This window comes from Carettochelys insculpta, chromosome 4, assembly GCF_033958435.1.
Source record: "Carettochelys insculpta isolate YL-2023 chromosome 4, ASM3395843v1, whole genome shotgun sequence".
NCBI lineage: Eukaryota > Metazoa > Chordata > Testudines > Carettochelyidae > Carettochelys > Carettochelys insculpta.
The window spans coordinates 122,078,824-122,098,635 of NC_134140.1; the positions used below are offsets into that span (position 1 = coordinate 122,078,824).

General features: G+C 41.8%; 1 protein-coding gene across 5 annotated transcripts in view; it reads right to left on the reverse strand.

Moving 5' to 3' along the window:
- Positions 1-19,812, reverse strand: part of AFF1 (ALF transcription elongation factor 1) — a 173,585-nt gene that overhangs the window by 106,617 nt on the left and 47,156 nt on the right. For 3 of the 5 annotated variants that reach the window (XM_074993659.1, XM_074993660.1, XM_074993658.1), the window contains exon 2: positions 12,199-12,329. The exons of the other annotated variants lie outside the window; for them this stretch is intronic. In XM_074993659.1, coding sequence (XP_074849760.1) covers positions 12,199-12,242 — 44 coding nt within the window. In that variant the 5' untranslated portion in view covers positions 12,243-12,329. The remainder of the gene's footprint in view (positions 1-12,198; positions 12,330-19,812) is intronic. 5 annotated transcript variants of the gene reach the window in all.

A 19,812-nucleotide genomic window follows, 5' to 3' on the forward strand; every position in this document is an offset into this window, starting at 1 on the left:
TGTATACATATTTTATCCAATCAGCCTATGTTTCAGAGCACCATACACTGGCCAATTCACTTCTTTACTATTAGGTGTTTGATCCAAAACCCAATGAAGTTGATGGAAACATGTTTATCTGCTTCAGCAGCCTCTGAATCAGGCCCTAAGGGAGAATTCTCCAAACATGTAGTGTAGGTATGATCTGAGGTACATGTGAATGAACCTCATGGAAAACCTGGTCTGTACATAGTAGGGCTAACCAATTTATGAGATAATGAGCTTCTGTGGGTAAGACCTACTTCCTCAGATTTTGGAGTAGACAGTTAGAATTAAGGATTTATATAGCTGGGGTAGGGGGACGCAAAAAGGCTACCTGTCACTAATAGGACCAGTAGGTAGAGCAAATTAAATTAAGCAGGATGTGTACCATTCCTGCGAATATCAAAGGTGGGGAAATTGCCTCGTAACACACAAGATAATGGAGATCTCTGTTAAGGCCTACTTTATAAGTGTCACGTTTGCAAATGAATTCCAATTCAGATGTCTCCCTCTGTAATCTTGTGGTAAAATTCCTTTCTAGACGAATGGCTACTTTGAAATCCATTAATGAATGTTAAGGAAGGTTAAACTGTTCCCCTATAGGCTTATGTGTATTCCAATTTGACACTTTCTACCACCCCCGTTTCCCTCCCCCACCCACTATATAGACCCTGGATTCTAATCATCTACTCCAAAATCTGAGGAAGTGGGTCTTAGCCACCAAAGCTCATTACCTTATAAACTGGTTAGTCTTTAAGGTGCTACAGGACTGCTTGTTATTTGTCAATTTGTCATTTTAAAATGTCAGATTTAGAATGTGATATTATATGATTAACAAAAATCACAAAGCCTAGAAATTAATGGTTTCAAAGAGAGCATAAAGCAGAAATAATGGAAAAAAAATTAATCCCATCTATTTTCCTGGCACAACCAAATCCTTATATTACTTCAAGTTATGAGAAGAAACCCTAAAGTGAATTTGGTGGCCCTAACACTTACAATTTAGGAGTTCTTGATCAAACAGCCAACCTGTCTAAAATACACGGCAGATGACATCCAAGTGGATTGGGCAAAACAGAATTCCATATTCCAGGCAATAAACTTACTTTTCAAATACATTCAGGAGGTATTTAAATGAAGAAAAACCTTCTATTCATGCCTCCCTTCACACTTATTCTAATCTCTAAGTTAAAAAGAACCATCAACTCCCTCCCAGCTGCGTACTGGTACTCTGTGCAACACAGCATCTTAAATTCTGCTTTTTGCAAAACCAGCACTTTTAATCTCAGAGGAAGAATCATCTGAAGTGGGTCTTCCCCACAACAGCTCATTACCTAACAAATAAATATGTTATTCTTTAAGGTGCTACAGCACTTTTAATATATTTACAAAACTCCTCTGTCCCTCACCCATGGATTTTTTTTTCCCCAAAGCAGAAACAAAATACATTGGAAAACACAGGGAAACCCTCAAACCAACTATTTGTGATGACAGCAATTCCAGTAGTGACCGCTCCAGCCACACACAATGTCCCAGCACACCTGCTCAGGAATACTTCGGTTGATATTCTCACATCTACTGGTTTGCCAGACTCTGCTAGATGAAGTTAGTCATGCATTACTACTAAATGCCATTTAACGCTGTCATGGAAACTACTGCTGTTGACTAGGCACAACAGATTACCTAAGGGTCCATGGATAGGTCACGTCATTCTCATTTGCTTTTTAATGAACCTGATGTATCTTGTTGCTCACTTTTTAAAACCATCCCTCAACCCTCATTCAGGGTTACCAGCAGCATATTTTCCTCTCATTGAAGTGCACAGCAGAGGGCATTTTTAAAACAGAAAGGGGTGGATGAGTTGGTATCCATTAGCTTCAAGTTTTGAATTTTCAAACTACATGACTAATTAGAATTAAAAAGTCTCCTTTAAAACACAAACTAGAACTAAAATTCGAGTTGGTTTTAATTCACATTTTCATATATTTCTGTGCACATCTGTTGCATTATTTCAGATTCCGAACACCCTGTTTCAAATACGGATGTAAATAGTGTTTTTAAAAGTAGCTGTTGAAACTATTAAAATTATAACAGTTAAATGTTTAACCATTAACTAGCTCACAACATTAGGTGCAGGAACTGGGGAGCATGAGGCGGCTCTGGAGCACCCCCATGTTTATATGTGGCCCCAGTTGCCTGCGCCAGTTTCAGTGCCTGTGCCGGTTACAAAATACATTATCCATTAAGATTGATTATTACTGATTAACCAGTTAACTTTTAAATTAAGACAGTATTTTACCAAATTAAGATAATCAAAACAGAGCCACTATAAATCCAAAAAAGCCTCCAAAATAATTAAAACAATGTAGTTATTTTCATTCCATTTCCTGGGCAGAGAAGTATTTAGGCCAAAATTTTCAAGAAAGATTCTAGCTGCATATTCAATTTAAGATATTTTGAAAAGATGTTCGATTTTACTGCAGCACTAATGACCCAGTCTCTGAAAATCAAGTCCTTGTAAAGGAAAAAAAAAATATGGGTAGGGCACTTGAATAAAGTCATCGGTTTTGAAAATCTTAGCATTACACTGCATTGTAACACCAGGGATGAGAGGCGTGGTTTTCTGGACTCTATTTTCTGAGCTCAGACTTAGAATTTTCACACTGTACTGTAAACCTGGGCCATGTCTACGTTATACAGTTGTGCCACAAAAAAAAAAAAAAAGGCTTTGGCACCAAAACAGTGAAAATGTACATGCTACAACACAGCTTTTATTATGGAAAACAACCAGTTTCAAGGACAAAAACTTCAGCCTCCTCTAGAGACTTTTTCCCCCATCCTTCCATTTACTGTTCACAAATATACAATATAGACATCTTGAGGCTTCTCCCCTACCCCCCATGTTTATTGCCTTCTGTGACATTTTCCACAATGCCTAAGGAAGCTGCTCTAGTCAGTGCTTGGAGCTCCACTGTCCTGCCAGTAAACAGCATTTGACCTGTCTGCCGGGAAAGCCCCATGAAATTTAAATGTCTCATGGCCTCTTCCCAGCTGATCATGGCTGGCTACCATTGCAAACACTCTCCAGCCTGAGCACAGAGCTTTTGGATCTGATCAGTGTATGGAGAGAGGAGTCTGTGCAATCCCACTGCAAGTAACTTGTAGGAAGTGGGAAACATACAGGCAAATTTAATGAAGCTTGGGTGAAAAGGGCTCTGAGTGGGACCACAGTGCAGAGCAAAGATAAAGAAGCTGAGGTGCATATATCGTAAGGTGAGGGAGGCAAACTGTCCAGGCACTGGTCTTAGGCAAGAAAATACACAGACCCTCCTTTAGAACAGAAGAATCAAATCATTGCTTTAAAAAGTATTTAACAAAACAAATGACAAAGCATACCCAGCAAGTGATAAAGTATACTTGGTTGCTAGGTGTTACAGATGAACTAAAATATGTTAGATTAAAACACAGAGAATATCAGCAAACCTAAGACATTCCGCACCAAACTCAAAAAATAACCTGATCAAGTCTGACTAAACATTTCCTTTCTACTTACATATCTGTATTCCTAGGTTGTGTTGTAGCCTGAACATTTACTGAATTCATTAAACCTGCTCAGGATTAAACTTCTTGGTCTCTCTACTCTAGCCAGACAAAGACAGCCCCCTTCAGCAGGCAACTGCTTTAATTCAAAAGATCCCTCTCTCTTCCCATTGTCTCACCTGGCTGCTTGCCAATGGAGAACCCACTCTCTCTGGGTTTAACCCTTTACAGGTACTCATTCTTGACAGGCAGGCACCTTAATACCACATCAACCATGTTTCAAACAGAGCTTAAGCATGTATCCTCTGGGGAGAAATTTTCTTTTAGTATTATAATCCACACAGCACCATTTCAAAAGTTCATAAGTGACTCTCCAACCCATAAGAGTAAAAGCTGAGAGCACTCCAGATTTTTAAAAACCAAGAGGGGATGGAGAGAAGTTACATCCCCACCTCTCTCCCATGCATTCTGAACAAGGAAAAAAAAAAAAAAAAAGACAGCCACAAAAAAAGTAATCCTCCCCATCTTTGACTGTGTTCAGGATCTGCTACTGGCTGCCAAAAGTGATTACTCCAGCCTCAGGAAAGGGAGGTGGAGACAGGCTATAAGAAAACACAATCACGAAAAAAGCACAAACGTGCGGTTTCCCTTCAAGCACATGCAGCAACTCTTCTTCCAAAATATTAAGAGGAACATTTCCTTTCAGCATAACTGCAGGAAATCACAAAAAACACACTGAAGCTTTTTTTGTATCAAAGATTACTTTTTTTCCCACGAGAAGCTGATTGCTAACATTTCTCAAGATCACAACATGCTTCTTATTTTTAATTCATATCACCATATGTTACAAAGAGAGAGCACAACAGACGTACACAGGACACATTAATCAGACTTGACCCCAAATTCACTCCTATGGAAGTCCTGATGTAAAAATTCTAATTGCTTTCTATAGGAACAGGATCAGTGCCACGAACCGTTTTTTAAATCTTCTTTATTTATCACCCCACCCCTTAAAAATGAAGATGGCAGAATATGTCACAGGAAGTTACAACTATACACATATTACACAGTGTGTGGCACTCTGCCCAGCAAACAGCTTTGGTTATGCAGTGTGAAAGATACTGCAAGCCAGGGATTTTAAAATAAGGCACTTAATAGACAACTAAAAAGGATTTACAGGCTTTACCCCCTTCTTACCATACCACTAAAACCCAGCTGATAATGGGCTTCATCCTCCCTAACTGAACTGACCCTGTCAACTCTGGCCTTCCTTTTGCCTAGGACTCTCTCCTTTTCATGAGCCTGTATATTCATATCCTCCTCTGGAACCCTCACTCATGTATTTGACAAAGCAGGTCTTTGCCCACAAAAGCTTATGCTCCAAAATATTTGTTAGTCTACACGGTGCCACAGGACTTCTTGTTGTTTGCACTTAGACTCCTGTATTCCCAATGGACCACAGGTCATCTACAAGTCCCTTCCACCTCACTCTGTATTGGGACAAAATCTCCAGCTCACTCCAGGAGTACTTCAATTGCTGTCCTTCAGTATCAGTAGATTTCCTCCATGCTGTCTGAGGTCTTCCTCTTTTGTGTTGTCCTTATGGGTTGCATTTGAGAGCTTGATGGGCTATGCTGGATGATGGTTTCCTGAGAGTGTGGCCTAGTCATCTCTCCCCCTCCCACCCACCCACCCTTTTTTTTTTTTTTTTTTTTTTTTTTTTAAAGGCACCATAAACCAATCTAGATCTGCTGGATATTTTTACTTTTATTTCACTCCTTAAGGCATTGCCCACATAACGACTGTTGTTTTTGTACAGCAGCAAATCACCACTGATACCTACTGCAGAAATGAAATATTTCATGCAAACAGCAAAATATGTATGTTAGGAAACCTTTTCAAGTTTACAAACAGTATTATTCATCAGAGCTCCTCCAAATTTTCAAAATACTGATTTTTGACAGCCAAAAAAGTTGAAATTTTCCTCCCATTTTTAAAAACAGGTAGTAGATGGTTATTAGAAATGCCAACCAAGGCCTCACTGTTGGCAGTACCTCAACGGTCCGTGAAAGAATCCCTTTACAAGTATTTATTTATGGCATCAGACACACAGTATCCATCACTGGTGCTGAAGTCTCCTCGCTAACAAAAAGCATATGAAAAATTAAACACTGAGAAACATTTAGCATGTTTCCAGCACACATTCCTTTAAGCTATGTTGAGATAAAAGAACATTAAGGGTTGGGCCCACGCAGCAGAGAGTAGCCATAATCATAAGCAAAAATTAGTTTGATATCTGTCCAGAAGTCAGTTCTAACACCAAACTGAATGTCTACCTACCTTATTACCTTTTAGAATGGAATGGGTGGAGGGCCATAACAACTGCCTGATCCCTGCATTCAAACTATATTTATTATTGAATACTGAAAAGGTTTCAGTTTCCTTTCAGAACATGCTACATTTGAGTTATTGTGGGTTTGATCCTAAGAGCCCTCAACACCCACTGACTTCAAATCGCAGTTGTATGCACTCAGCATATAATTGGACCAGCATCTCTCAGGCTTGGAACATACACCCCAGTGACTAAGCAGACATGTGCTTGATCAGCAAACAGAACATTACACAAAACCTCCACCCACAATTAAAAAAGAACCGGACATTACACCCTCTACCGAGTGCCCTTGGAACTGTGAAGTCTTAGCGCAAGGAGGAGACGTGATCACAAAAATCGATCCAGTCCACCACTGTGGTTGTATGTACCTAAGCAGCGTAATACAAGGGCATTGCCTCACATCCTGAAGATGCTCATTGTAGCATGGACATGTTTAAAAACATACATGTACAAATACATTTTAAAAGCACCTAGAACCTGGATAAGCCTGATGTTTGTTAGCCAGTAGGAAATAAAGGCCAGAATCCAAGAGATCACTTAGAGCCAGCTTTGAATAACAATTTTATACAAATATGGCTCAGAGCATTATAAAGAAACTAGAGCAATTGTTCATGGGTGTCTGGACTTGTCAGCTTAATTCTGTGCCTGCAATAATAGTAATTCCTCAATTACGTTACTGATGTAAAGTTAAAAAACCCGAAACAAATTGAGACACAGCTCTTCATTTATGATGCCATAGAAAACTAAACCCCAAAGAAATCTAAAACTGAACAGAGTATAGGAACAATAGAATAGCGTATGAGAAGATGTTAATTAATAATCATGCAAGCAACATGAATGCTGACATGCTCTGTGCTGAAAGATTCTCAGGAGGGCTTCTAAGATGGTATGGATATGTAGTAATTAAAGGAAAACAGACAACATTTTCTTCCTTCTGCATGTGAATGATGATGAATTTAACAGTGTATTCAATACAGATAGGACAAGGCCAGGGGTATACTTGAAAAAATTGCCAAATTGGCAGGTGTGTATATCTACACATGTATCCATGTCTGCTGAGGACAAACAGCCCTGGGGATGCAACAGAACCAGTGTAATTCAACAGCTCAAGACTCACACAAAGACCTTACAAGGCAAGACCCATACAAAGACCTTACAAGGAAAAAGACAGACACTTTCACCCTTTAAATACATTTACATTGCCCTCTCCTAGATCAAAGGCTATTCGCTGTAAACAGGAGGCCTTGGCATTACAAGCAAACATTACAGCTGAGTCTACACTAGAGGGTTTTGTCAACAAAACCCGTGGCACTTCTACTCTAAAAATGCTTTCTCTTGGCATACATCCTGTCGACAGAACTCGGCACTTTTGTTAACAGCCTTTTGCCTCTCCCCCAACAAGGCAGAATGTCTTTGTCAACAGACTGTCTCAACAAAAAGGCTAGGTGGATGCTATGGGAGTCCCTCAGTCAACAGACAGGGCTTCCAGGTCACCAGGCAGGCTTGTCTGCTGTGCTTCTGGTTGGCGGTCCTATTGAGAGACCGGCCAAGCAGTCTGGCCGTTCTTTGTCGACTGAGTGGATTAACAGAGCAATCCACTTTTGTGTATGGCTCCAATCTGGCTACAGAAGTTTTGTCAGAAGCTATCCTCCAACAGCAACTTCTGTTGACAGATCACTGCAGTGCAGACATAGCCTATGGGTTTAGACACTTCTACTGCCACGTAAACTTTGAAAATGCTTGTAAATTCCGCTCTTCTGGAAAGAATTTAGAATCAATCAAAAGGAGGACCAGAAATTTCACAAACTGCCAACTCTTCTTTCACTTTACCCCTCATTACTCCTTCGAGTGCCTCCTTCACCGTACTCCTACATAACCCTGTTGTCTCCTCTGACATGGCCTCTCTTCCCTGGAAACCACGTCCTGAAGCCACTCACCAGACCACAACCTCCTCTTCCAAGTCTTTTCTCAAAACCCACTCTTGCAATCAAATTTATAAGTTTGTCATGTAGGATATGCTGTATGCTTCAGGGTATGCCATTAATTACTCAAGTGACTACAGAACTAGCTGTGACCTGAGGAAGAAGTGGGTAAGAAGTCTGAGCACATCTTTTAGCATGGTTGCAGAACTTTTGCATGATGACAGCTACTTTCATGGAACTGTGAGATGAGCTCGCTCCCATCCTGTGGTATAAGGACATGAGAATGAGAACTGCCCTGCCAGTGAAGAAGCGCATGGCAATTGCACTGTGGAAGCTGGATACTCCAGACAGGTACCAAATTGGTCGCCAACCAGTTTGGAGTGGGAAAGTCAGCCACTGGACTTCTATGGAAGGAAGTGCACAGTGCTATCAATTGCACTCTATGCAAAAAGACTCTGGGCAATGAACATGAAATTTTGGATGGGTTTGCACTGATGGCTTCCCTAACTGCGGAGTGGACATAAGGTGGCAGGCACATTCTAATTCTGGCACCAGACCAATTGGCCTGTGAGTACATTATTGGAAGGAGTAAAATTTCTCCACAGTTCCCCTGGCACTTGTGGATCACCCACAGGCATTGCACAAATATTAATTCAGGTTGTTCTGGAAAGATGCATGATACAGGGATCTTTTGGAACACTGGACTGTTCAGGAAACAGCAAGCAGGGACTTCCTTCCTGGACCATAAGATCACTTTGAGGAAAGTTGAAATGCCCATTGTGATCCTGGGAGACCCTACCTACCTTTTAATGTCATGGTTCATGAAGAAATTATTGCTGCAATGAATTTTCTTCCTAAAAATAAATTTAAATTACTTTATCAGATATTCCTCATGTTTGATGATTATGTACAAAAATCACCTCTTTGCATAACAATAAAAAGAGAAACTCTATGTCAGACCCTACTTTTCATCCCTACAATCAGCAGCCCGCCAACCTGTCTAATGCAATCCAAACAGAGAGAAATTTTTGTTACACTCACACGAAAAAGAAATCAGCCTGTGTAAAAAAATAAGTATGTAGCATTTAAAAACTTTATTAATTGGTACGTAAATGTGAATACACATATATAAAAACAACAAGAAGTCCTGTGGCACCTTATAGACTAACGTATTTTGGAGCATAAGCTTTCGTGGACAAAATCCCGCTTCGTCAGATGCATGAGTGGGGGTTCCAGAGGAGGGTCTAAATTTATAGGCTCATGAAAAGGAGGGAGTCCCAGTCAAGAAGAGGGCCAGAGTTGACAAAGTCAATTCAGTCATGGAGGATGTGGCCCATTATTAGCAGCTAATGTGGAGTTGTGAACATCAAGAGAGGAAAAACTGCTTTTGTAATTGGCCAGCCACTCCCAGTCTCTGTTCAATCCTTGGCTGATGGTGTCAAATTTGCAACTGAATTGCAGCTCTGCAGTTCTCTTTGAAGTCTGTTTTTGATGTTCTTTTGTTGCAGGATGGCTACTTTTAAATCTGTTACTGAGTATCCAGGGAGATTGAAGAGTTTTCCTGCAGGTTTTTGTATGTTACCATTCCTGATGTCTGATTTGTGTCCATTTATTCTCCTATGTAGAGACTGTCCAGTCTAGCCAATGTAAATTGCAGTGGTGCATTGCTGGCAAATATAATATTAGTAAATGTGCAGGTGAATGTTAGGAACATTATCCCTGATGAGGCCTAGGCACAAATGGTGACAGTGCTTTGGGGTTTTATCCTCACCCACAACTATTTCAGGTTTGAGAACAATTTATACCTTCAAATCAGTGGCATTTCTATGGGTACCCGCATGGCACACAGTATGCCAACATTTTTATGGCTGACCTGGAACAATGCTTCCTCAGCTTTCATCCCTTAGCGCCCCCCTCTACTTGCATTACATTGATGACATCATCATCATCATCATCATCATCAGGACACACAGGAAGGAGACTCTTGAAGAGTTCCACCGTGATTTCAACAGTTTCTACCCCACCAGCAACCTCAGCCTGGACCAGTCCACACAAGAGATCCACTTCGTGGATACTACTGTGGAAATAAGTGATGGTCACCACTCTATACCAGAAACCCACGGACCACTGTGCTTACCTACATGCCTCTAACTTCCATCCAGGGCACACTACACTATCCATTGTATACAGCCAAACACTAAGATGCAACCACATTTGCTCCAATCCCTCATAGAGACAAACACATACAAGACCTTTACCAAGTTTTCCTGAAACTACAATTCTCACCTAAGGAAGTGAATAAACAGATTGACAGAGCCAGACATGTACCCAGAAGCCACCTGCTACAAGGCAGGCCCAACAAGGAAAACAACAGAACACCACAGGCCACCACATACAGCCCCCAACTAAAACCTCTCCAGTGCATCATCAGTGATCTACAACCCATCCTGGACAATGATCCTTCACTCTCACAGACCTTGGGAGGCAGGCCAGTCTTCGTCTACAGACGGCCTGCCAACCTTAAACAAATTCTCACCAAGTATAGACCATGCCACAGTAACTCCAAGCGTGGAACCAATCCCTGCAACAAACCCTGCTGCCAACTCTGCTCAGATATCTACACCAGCAACATCACCACAGGACACAACCACATCAACCACACCACCAGGGGCTCATTCATCTGCACATATACTAATATATGCCACCATGTGCCAGCAATGCCCCACTGCAATATACATTGGCCAAACTGGACAGTCTGTATGTAAAAGACTAAATGGACACAAATCAGATATCAGGAATGTTATCATACAAAAACCTGCAGGAGAACACTTCAATCTCCCCGGACACTCAGTAACAGATTTAAAAGTAGCCATCCTGCAACAACAACAACAAAATTCAAAAACAAACTCCAAAGAGAAACTGCAGAGCTGCAATACATTTGCAAATTTGACACCATCAACCAGGGACTAAGCGGAGACTGGGAGTGGCTGGCCAATTACAAAAGCAGTTTCTCCTCTCTTGATGTTCACACCTCCATGTTAGCTACTGATAATGGGCCACATTCTCCCAGACTGAATTGACCTGGTTTCTCCTCTCTTGATGCTCACAACTCCACATTACCTGCTGATAATGACTGAACTGACCATGACTGAACTGACCTTGCCATCTCTGGCCCTCCTCTTGATTGGGACTCTCTGCTTTTCATAAATTTAGATCCTCCTCTGGAACCCCGACTCATGCATCTGATGAAGCAGGTCTTTGCCCACAAAAGCCTATGCTCCAAAATATCTCTGAGTCTCTAAGGTGCCACAGGACGACGACTTTTTTTTTTTTTTGAAACACAGACTAACTCAGCTCTCTCTCTCATACACAGAAAAACAGTAATATGTTTCAACACTATTAATGAGATGGATGAGCCTGACACCCAGCAGTCAATTGTGATGCATCCCTCTTATGAAATGTTGTGCCCCTCCCCAATTTTATGCATCCTGCTCTATTCTAGTATACAGCAAGAGTAAAACCAAAAGCTGAAATTATTTACCGAGCAGCTGTTCTCTGCGTCTCCTAAAAATCTTTTCCTCCTCCCCCACTAATACCTCTCACCATATAATTAACATCTTCTTAGACCTGCCTGAGTAAACACATCTTTCTTTTTCTCTGCGGAGTCTGTTTTCACTTGAACTGTTGTGAGCTCTGTTAAGCAGCTCACAAGCCTGTCAGCTGGACTGTCACATAGCCTACAGGTGTTATATCACATTCACACATTGCACGCTGTCCTACTTCTATTCCCTCCTTCTGATAACACCTACTCCACACACCCTTTCATATCACCACACACAGCCCATGCATGTAGCCTCTCTCTCTCTCTCTCTCTCTCTCACTCACACACACACGTACATTGTGGGACCAATCTGGTTTTCAAAGTCTGTTTCCCAAATGTTAGGGAGGGAACACCATACGTGTTCTTTGTATCATACAATCCCATTTAAAATAACTGGTTGTTAAACAAAACCTTGGCAACATCTGAAAGACTGATTTTCCAAATAAGGTTTGTCCTTCACACAGGAGGCCCAACCCTTTAATCCTCACTCAGGTGAATAATCCTGACTCGCTCAGCCAGTCCCACTGTTCTCAAACAGAAGTACTCACAGAAGCAATAATTACTCTTAATAGTAAAGACTGTAGGAGTGGGCCCCACATAATATTGTACACTGATAATTTAATTTATGTAGGTGAATTTATGTCTCACAAAAGCAAATGGATTAATACTACTGATGGAGCTAGACATTGTGCAAACATCTGTATGCCTCTTTGCCCATATACCTCAATTCAAACCTGATGTCCTTGTTACTCCAATTATGGGTCATATGGATTCTTGAGACTTGTGCCAACTGTAGCCACAAAAGGCCCAAGTTATAAAGGAGTGGCAGCCTCAGCTCTGGATTTCATTGGTTCTGGGAATAGAGAATATAGCAATTCATGGTCTAAATGGCTCTGATGCAAAAAATACAAAATAAAAATAATTCTAATTGTTTAAAATAACAGACAAAAACATTTCCTTTGGTATTCATACACTGCTAAGTCTAATTACTACAGAGATACCTACATGTAACAACTAACATGATACTTAATATAAAAATGCCCTGTGTTTAATATGTATCGCACAGAGTTTAACCCTATCAATACATATGATGGAGTCCAGTATTGGCAAAATTATACTAACGTGTCAGTGTCTGGTATTGGGGAAAATGAAGACAAGCCACATTTTCAACACAGTCCAATAACTTAACTTCCAATTAAATACATTTCCATGTAGATTAAAGACCTAAAAAGGCTTTTCAAAAATTAGCTACTGACAAACTACATTATGAAGGAGTTATTTTTTCCCCTGTGTTTTCCAGTTGTGTGCAATAGTGTACCACTTTAGCAAACTGGGGAGCTCTAATGTAGTTCTTGCTCTGCAGATAAGGAAAGCAGAAAAAGATTAAATATGTTTGCAGAAGAAACTTGTTTCCATGGTTAGAAGTATATTTAGAAAGTCTTTTCTAGTTAAAGATTATTTGTCTATAATAGTAACAAAGAGGTAGCTGTATTAGTCTGTACTCCAACAAAATAAAGCAGCAGAAACGTAGCACTTTAAAGACTAACAAAATGATTTATTTGGGGATGAGCTTTCATGAGACAGACCCATTTCTTCAGAGCAATTTAATTTCCAACACAGACTGACATTTATAAGTACAGAGGACCAAAAAGAAAAAAAAAGTTGCAATAAAAACTGACAAATCAAATAGAATAGAAGGAAGGGGGTAAGTAGTGGGGGGGATGTTAATTGTCCTGTCTGAGATAATTACGAGCATCAAAGGAAGGGAAGCAGTCCTTGTATTTGGTCTTGTTTGCACATAATTTCAGTCTGTTCACAGTTGCTGAAGCATTGTATTTAGAAATTAAAGTGCTACATTTCTGCTGCTTTGTCTGTAACAGTGTTTCTCAACCTTTTTTTTAATAAATTACTCCTCTTAAAAAAAATTATAAGTACTCCCAGACTTCTCTTGGGTATGCGTCCCACCGTTAAGTAACATGGTCCTAAAATAATTCGAGGCCTTGAAACAAGCGCCATTCAACCTTTCCAGTTCGCTACACAATTGTAACAGAGAAGAAGCTGTGTTAGTGGACTTGTTTGTTCTATACAACTGCGCGGTGTGAGTGGAGGATGTGCGCGAGTGAAAGACATCATAGATGCAGAGGTGATCAAGAAGTGGGGAACTTTGAAGAAACATGCAGAATAGTGACAGAGAGATAGCCATGCATTGTGTCTTGAGATTGAATTTAATTAGCAGCACTGAGAAACCCTGGAGACTGCAAGAGACCCCTGCAGAGTGACAGACAAGGAGGGGTAGCCTAACAATCACCATCAAAGGAGAACTCTGAAAACTACAGGATCAACACCTCCTAAGGGTGGATGATTGCAGCATAACACTGCAAAACCCATAACTCAAATGGGAACTTACATTCATAAGGAGGGAAGCTCTTGCCATAGGACTCTGGGTTCAGATCTGCAACCCAAGCCTCTGAGGCACCGTGACTCCTCACTCAGTCAGCATTGCCTGGCCAGTAAGCCTGACTTTCAGTCACCGTGGCTGGTAACTATGTACCACCTGCAGGGCACCGATTTGCCACCGTTGCTATTTGGTCACTCTAAGATTATTCTAGAGCAGCAGTTCTCAAACTGTGGGTTGGGTTCCCAAAGTGGATTGTGACTGTTTCAATGGGGGAATCACTATTAGAGTTGTTGGGCCCTGGGGCTGAAGCCAAAGCCTCACTGCCTAGGGCCAATGCCCACAAGCTTCAGCACTGGGAAATGCAAGCTCAAGCTGTGCAGCGACCCTGAATGGCGTGTCTCAAATTGCAGGCTCCCTGCCCAGAGGTAAAGCCCTTGGGCTTTGGCCTTGCTCTCCCTGATGCCCTTGGGCTTCCGCTTTGAGGGCAAGGCAGACTGAGGGTTCGGTCCCTGCTGATGGGCAATGTAGTAATTTTTGTTGTCAACAGTGGGCCACAGTGCAATGATGTTTGAGGCCCCCGTTTGATATCAATAATCCACAACATAGTCTACGGGTTCTGGTGGATGCCTGCAGTGTATTGTAAAGCACAATGCCCACAAGTGCACACCCAGAGGGGCTTATGTATAAGGAAGAGAAATTAGTAGCAAAAAATGTTATAACATACGCCTGTCTACTATTGTGAACATATTTGATCAGTTTAGCTTTTATGTTGCAAAGCGAGTTAAAAGTGTTGCCTTGGAATTATGCCATCCATTAACAGACCCTCTATATTAGCTCAATCCTCAAATACACTTGTTTCAGTGCCCCTGCTGAACAGGGATGCTTTCCTGAATTGGGCCTGCAGATATAAGGCCAAAGGACACAAGATAACCAAAATAAAACATGGCCTGTGTTTCTCCAGCCCTCCTCAAGTGCATTTCAACAACATCCAGCCATAGTTCCCCAACTGGGGTCTATGTCCATGGGGAAAAAAAAAATAAAAATAAAAATAAAAAATTATCATAGAAAATAAGTTATAATCTATTTTTAAATTAAATATTTTCCAATACCGTTATGAATTGCTATCTGAAAAATCTATGTGGTGGTTTCCTTCTTCATTTAATGAAATGTACATAGCGGTTAGAATTGCCTGTTGGGGGTCCACAAACAGTTTGCAGGGGGTGATTGGGAGATCCACAAACAGTTGTAGGGAGGTGATTTGGGGGTCTGCACTAGTTAAAGGCGCTGACATGCAGCATGCACACTATATACCTCACGCCATAAGCTGCATTTAAGGGATTGAGCAATGGAAGCGGAGTGAATGCACTGAAGCTAGAATTTGCCCTTGAATCAGATTTACATAGAGGAAGAAAATACTGCAAACCATGAAATCCAGAGCAGAGGATGAAATAACACACTTCACTGGCCCCTGCTGTGCCTTAGGTCTACCTAATGGACTTTGGTCTAAGGTTCCAGCAAGATCTTGGCAGAGACAAGTGTTACTAACCTTTTCAGCTCTCTCCTCTAGTTTCTCAGCTTCAGTCAAAACTCTACTATTTTTATGAGGAGCTATTCAGCAAGCTTTAACAATATCATGAAAAGGAAAAAGTCAAGACTTCTAGGACTTTCTTAGAAACAACATTTCTTATTTAGACTTTTAAAAAACATGTAATTGACTGCTACCATTCTCCTGCAACATTCATAATATGTTTTACAAACATGTCTGTGAGACAAGTCTGTCTGTCTGTCCCAAGAAAGCTCATCAGTGAATAAATCATTTTGTTAGTCTTTAAAAGTACTACATTTCTGCTGCCCCCCCCCACTTTTTTTTTGTTGGAGTACAGACTAACATGGCTACCTCTCTGTTACTATTTACAAACGTGTGTTCAGGATTTTTTTTAAATAAATCATTATTCAGTTGGCCTAAATAGCAATCCTTGGAGCTGTTACACTCATGTAATACAGACTGTTGTGCTTTTGTTAGCCAAAGGCCTGGAGTGAGGCTGGGGGGGCGGGATTCTATATCCAGTTTTTAAAATGACTTTTTAAAAAAAGGGATATCATCAACTTGGAATGTCATCAATTAAAACACTTTTTTTCATTTCATGTACACAAGACTAAGATGAAAAAACAGAATAGGAACTATACCTGTCTGAATGTACCTCTGCCACTTTCCCATCTAAAACATTTTTGAGCTACCCTGTTGCTGAGTGAAAAGCTGAATGATCTGGAAACTGACCAACATGGACAGACTTGTAAAAGACAATCTAAGTGCTATTAAAAGCCATAAGCCAAAAAAGTGAAATAAAATATAAGGGGAAAAATTTTTTTTTTTACTTGCTAATTCCCTTTTATAGTAACCTTTGGTGCACCTTTTAAAAACAGCAAATAAAAAGAATCACATTGTGGAAAAAAATGTAATGTCTTTTTTACTTTAGCTTTTATTTTTAAAGGATTTAAAAAAAATTTAGCCCAACAAAAAGTATTATTACCTAGCTAAAATCCCCAGAAGACAGGAATTAACAATGGAAGTCACGAAAGATGTTAAAGTCCTGATCCTGCAAAATGCACCAGTGAGCCAGACCTCTATACTTTCAGCTCCACGTATGTATGTACACAAATGCTTCCAGGAGGGCGGCTGTCCTTAGCCATACAAGGCTGCGCCTGCCTAAGGGCCTGCTCTCAGCCGATGCAGGACTGCCTCCAATCCCTGGCCCACTGAGGTCTACTGCCAATGATGGTGGGGAGGGGCAGAGAGGAGCCCTCCACCTCTACAGCTACATTCTGGCCCCATCTCCTCCCACCAGAGGCTTGCACCTCTGGGTGGTGCAAAGCGGAAGAAGGCTGAGTGGCAATACCCAGGGTTGCTGGCTGCTGCATGCTGGGGATAGCCGAGCTCCCCCAGTGCATAATCCCCATCTCCTCCCTGGGCTTTCGGGATCCTGCTTTGTCTAGAGCAGCGCTGGTGAGAGGCTGCTGTGCATGCAGCTCCCCGCTGCCCTGTGTGCTGGCCTTGGCCCCACCATTATTTGAATGTGGCGGTCCTGGCCCATGCCGAGCAGGGGTTGGCACTTGCTCCTCCTGGATGTACACTGACCCGTGAGTGCTCCTGGCTCTGGGTAAGCCCCCTTGTTCCAGGCCCCACAGACAACTCAAGTCCCTTTGGCCCATCCCCTCTCCACAGCTCCTCTGGGGGAGTTTCAGTTCCCCCAGACCCATCATCCCCACCCCCTGCCAGCACTGCTGGGGGAGACTCTTCCTCCTCCAAACCCTCCTGCCCCGTCCTCCCACCAGCACCCCTGGTGTTGAGAGGGATCTGGGTCAGGTCCAGTTTGGCCTGGCCTTTCAGGGCCACATCTGGTCCTGACCTTAGTCTCTCTCTGTGCCTCCCTGCCTCAGGGGAGGACTGTCACGGCCAGTGTGCGCAATGACACTGGAAATCAAATGTAATACAGTGTTTCATGTTTTTATTTTTAAAACCTTTTAAATGGTTTGTAAATTCACCCCTAACTTCATACAAAAAGCAGCTCAGGCTCTGGTCGCTCATCTGAGAAACGTGGAGGATGAGATAGTGTAACAATTCCACGTTCGAGGGAGCAGCCTATGACTTGTGTTTTGGTCAGGTTTGGCTTTTGTTGGCTGTTCTTGCGCGCACGCGCACACACACACACACACACACACACTCTCTCTCTCTCTCTCTCTCTCCTCCCCCCCCCCCCCGCCCCATCCAGCTCACTTTCCTCATCTGGGTGAACTCTGGGGCATCAGGAGTCGCTGCTCTCATGCCCTCGCCCTGTGGAGCGCAGGCAGAGAAAATGATCTGGATGCAGGAAACGCGGACGTGGCTCCTCACTCTCACCCCTTTGGGGTATGCAGGGCAGAGCAGCAGCAGCCCCAAAGTAAGCAAGCAGCAATGCCAGCTGCTCTGTGTATCCAGGTCTGCTTCCCCAGGTGAGTGCAGGAGGGTGATGAAGGGGTGCAGGAAGGTAAGCAGGCCTGGGTGTCTTGTTGCCAGCTGCCTGTTCCCACCTGGCTCCCGCTGGCCCAAGCCAAGTATGAGCAGTACCATCTCTGAAAAAATCATATGGCAGCAGATAGATGGTGGTGGGTGTAAGAGCTGAGCTGGGCCAGGTGAGTCAGGGTGGGTTTGCTCCATTCACCTGGCCTTGGTTTTTTTCCCCCTACACAGCCAATAGGAAACTTGGCTTTGGCCAGCAGTTGAATGGCTCTGCCTGTGATGTGGGTGTGCTGGCATGGAGCAACCCAGCTTCTGAGCAGCTTTTGTCCAGGGGCTGTACCTCCTGGGCACACACAGGTCAGCAGGTCACCATTTTATAATCCAGTGTAGGATATATGAGGCCCTAAGGATAGCCCCGGATGGCTGCACTAAGGCACTAATCACGAATGGGGCATGCACAGGACTGAACACAGGCTAAATATTCCCCTGAAGTGTAAAATTAATAAAGCTCATGGTTTAACATATAACAACTATAGACTAGAGTTCCAGTGTTTGGCCTCCTACCCAGTCAAAATATCCACTGTGATACATTCTCTAGCAAGTTACTCAAAAGAGTGAGCACAACATAAATCCAAATAAAAGCCTGTCAAATGGACACTGAGAAGGCTTTTTATCCAATTACTAAATTTAATTCCAATTATCAAGTGCTTGAATAATTATTGCAAAATCACAGCAAGTTCTGGCTCTGAAATGCACAGCAAAGCCAGTGTGGAAATTCATGCTCAATGGGAAAGCAAAGCAATACATTTCTTACATGTAAATGAAGCCCATCAATGTAAAAACTATGAAAAAGGGATATAATTAAGATAGATTTAGCTAGTGGGGGTTGTTTTGTTCAGGTTGACTTATGCTCAAGTTAAACAAACACTCTCTTTACTTCATTAAGAAAAGATAAATTGATTCCCATATTTTGGAAACACGAAATATGGTCTAACAGCCAATTTTCAGATTAATTTTGCTCATTACATTAAAATGTTTTGTGCTTATTGAGGTCTTGATTAATGACATATGCAACTGTGTGACTTTAAGCAGGTAGTAGCTCCATTGTGTTAAATGAAAAGGACTATTTATGTGCTTAAATTAGGCACATGTACACGTCTCTGCAGAGCTGAGGCCTGACTGAAGATCTAAGAGCCATCTTCAGAAATATGAAAAGGGTTGGCAATTGCTGAAGAGGTCATGTTATATTTCCCCTTCCCCGAAGTCCCCACTACACACAACTTTCAAGCTGCCAACAAGCTGGGTCCCTAATCCAGCAAAGACTTAGGCATGGCCATGGTACTATCTATGTTGGATAAAGTTAAGCCTTTGCAGGATCAGAGCCCTTAAATTTGACGTTACTGCACACAGACTCTTGCAGGCTTAAAGATGAATACTATTATTCATAGTCATGCCGTGAAGGATTCACTTTTTGCGCTCAGTTAAGTTTACATAAACCCAATCACAGTCGTTTAGTTCTGGTTGCTATTAGCTTTCTAATAGGTCAAAGCTATTAATGGTTAGTTAATTTATCGCCTACGATCTGCCAATTTCTTATGCACGTACACAGGCAAATGCATGCGTGTGCGTGAACACATGCACACATTTCCTTATGCACACAAAAGAGATCCTGGAATAGGTAGTGGTTCAGAAATGACTTGCCACAGGCAACTTTTCACCCCAACACTCATTCTTAATTAACACTTTTATTAGTGTTATAGGAAGAGAAATGCTAAATGCTCTCTTTCGTTTATCTCTTAGTTGCTGTATGTGTTTTCGCTATACTACATTCCCTAATATAACAAGATTCTACATTTTCCATGTTGGAAGGGAATCTTAATTAGTTGCTTCCCCAGGTACATTTTTATCTTAAACATTTCAGATCTTTAGTAGGATTAAGAT